This window comes from Magnolia sinica, chromosome 10 (assembly GCF_029962835.1).
Source record: "Magnolia sinica isolate HGM2019 chromosome 10, MsV1, whole genome shotgun sequence".
Classification (NCBI taxonomy): Eukaryota; Viridiplantae; Streptophyta; class Magnoliopsida; order Magnoliales; family Magnoliaceae; genus Magnolia; species Magnolia sinica.
This window is the reverse complement of record NC_080582.1, coordinates 82,622,889-82,624,239: the sequence shown is the minus strand read 5'-3', so window position 1 is coordinate 82,624,239 and position 1,351 is coordinate 82,622,889. Positions and strand designations below refer to the sequence as shown.

At 43.9% G+C, this 1,351-nt stretch overlaps 1 protein-coding gene across 1 annotated transcript; it reads left to right on the top strand.

Annotated features, from left to right (window-relative positions):
• Positions 1–293: 293 nt before the first annotated feature.
• On the top strand, positions 294–880 carry LOC131257575 (flowering-promoting factor 1-like). Its single transcript, XM_058258360.1, has one exon. The coding sequence runs from the start codon at positions 335–337 to the stop codon at positions 671–673; it is 339 nt and encodes a 112-aa protein (XP_058114343.1). The 5' UTR covers positions 294–334; the 3' UTR covers positions 674–880.
• Positions 881–1,351: the final 471 nt, after the last annotated feature.

The following is a 1,351-nucleotide window of genomic DNA, read 5'->3' as shown; positions in this document are numbered from 1 at the left end:
AGAAATCATGTCCATCCGGCATATCTCTACTTACTGCACATCCTTGATGGCCCCCACAAGAGGAGTGGCTGGGTCCTTATACGTGTGCCATGTTTACGCATGTGCTAGAATTGTGAACACCCGATGTTCAAACTCTTTTATTCACTTAGTAAGTCCAAACACAACAGGCCTGATTCTCCTCAATCTGGGCCCACAAGTGGTACGTGTGCCAGGAACATGACCCAGACAGCATCCTTGTACTCTCAACTATATATATCCACCTCCCACCCTCCTTTCCTCCCCATCACCTCTCTCTCTCTCTGTCTGAAGAAAATAAAAATAAAAAGCAAAGAAAATGTCTGGAGTTTGGGTGTTCAAAGACGGCGTGATGCGCCTTGAGAACCCAGCAACTGGACTGGGTGAAGCGGACAGAGGCGAATCAAGCAATACACGACGCAAGGTCTTAGTGTACACGCCGACTAACGAAGTCATTGCTTCTTACACACTGCTCGAACGAAGGCTTGCCGGTCTCGGGTGGGAGAGATACTACGACAAACCTAACCTCATTCAATTCCACAAGCGATCATCCAACGATCTCATCTCCCTCCCTAAGGATGTCTCCAAATTCAATTCAGTTTACATGTTTGACATTGTCCTGAAAAACCAGAGCAAGTTCCAGGTTAGAGACATGTGAAAAAAAAAAAAAAAAAACAGTTAACCATGCTCATGTTTTGATTATAAGGATCAAATGGGCCATGATCATATTTCGTTTAAAAGATCAAGTGGGTCATTATCATATCTGATGTAGAAACGAAATATGATGGCCAAATTCATATTTATGTAAGAATATATATGGGCCATGTACTCTATTGTGTAGCATTCAACGGTGGGATTGTGTTAGGAGAAAGGTAATGTGGCTATTGCATTTCCGTTTTACCGCGTGTTCACGTGAATTCGATAGTGTTTCTTGAGCGGTAAAATGAGTTCGTTTTGTCTTTGCCGCGACTCAGATTCCAGCGTGTGTCGTGGCTCGCTGGGGCACGCAGGCTGACGGTACCATGATCAGAGCCGTCCATTTTGTGGAGTTTATGCTATATGGGCCACCCTATGAAATTTAGGGTGAACGGATTATTGTGATCATCAGTTTCTGAAGATGAATTTTAGTACAACGAAATGAGATCATTTTTTCTGGCTTCCCTTCCCATCTAAAAATCAAAGGATAGAATCATCGATGTAACATGATTACCGGTAGCAACGAGAAATGTACGGTTCAAATACTCCGACCATCTCAGCACGTGGGCCACCTTGGTTGGCGACAAACGCTTGATTCTGAGTCGCGCCAGAGGCAAAATGAACTCAGATATTTTGAGTG

Coding starts and splice junctions, on each gene's coding strand:
- LOC131257575 (XM_058258360.1), top strand. CDS start 335: ATGTCTGGAGTTTGGGTGTTCAAAGACGGCGTGATGCGCCTTGAGAAC.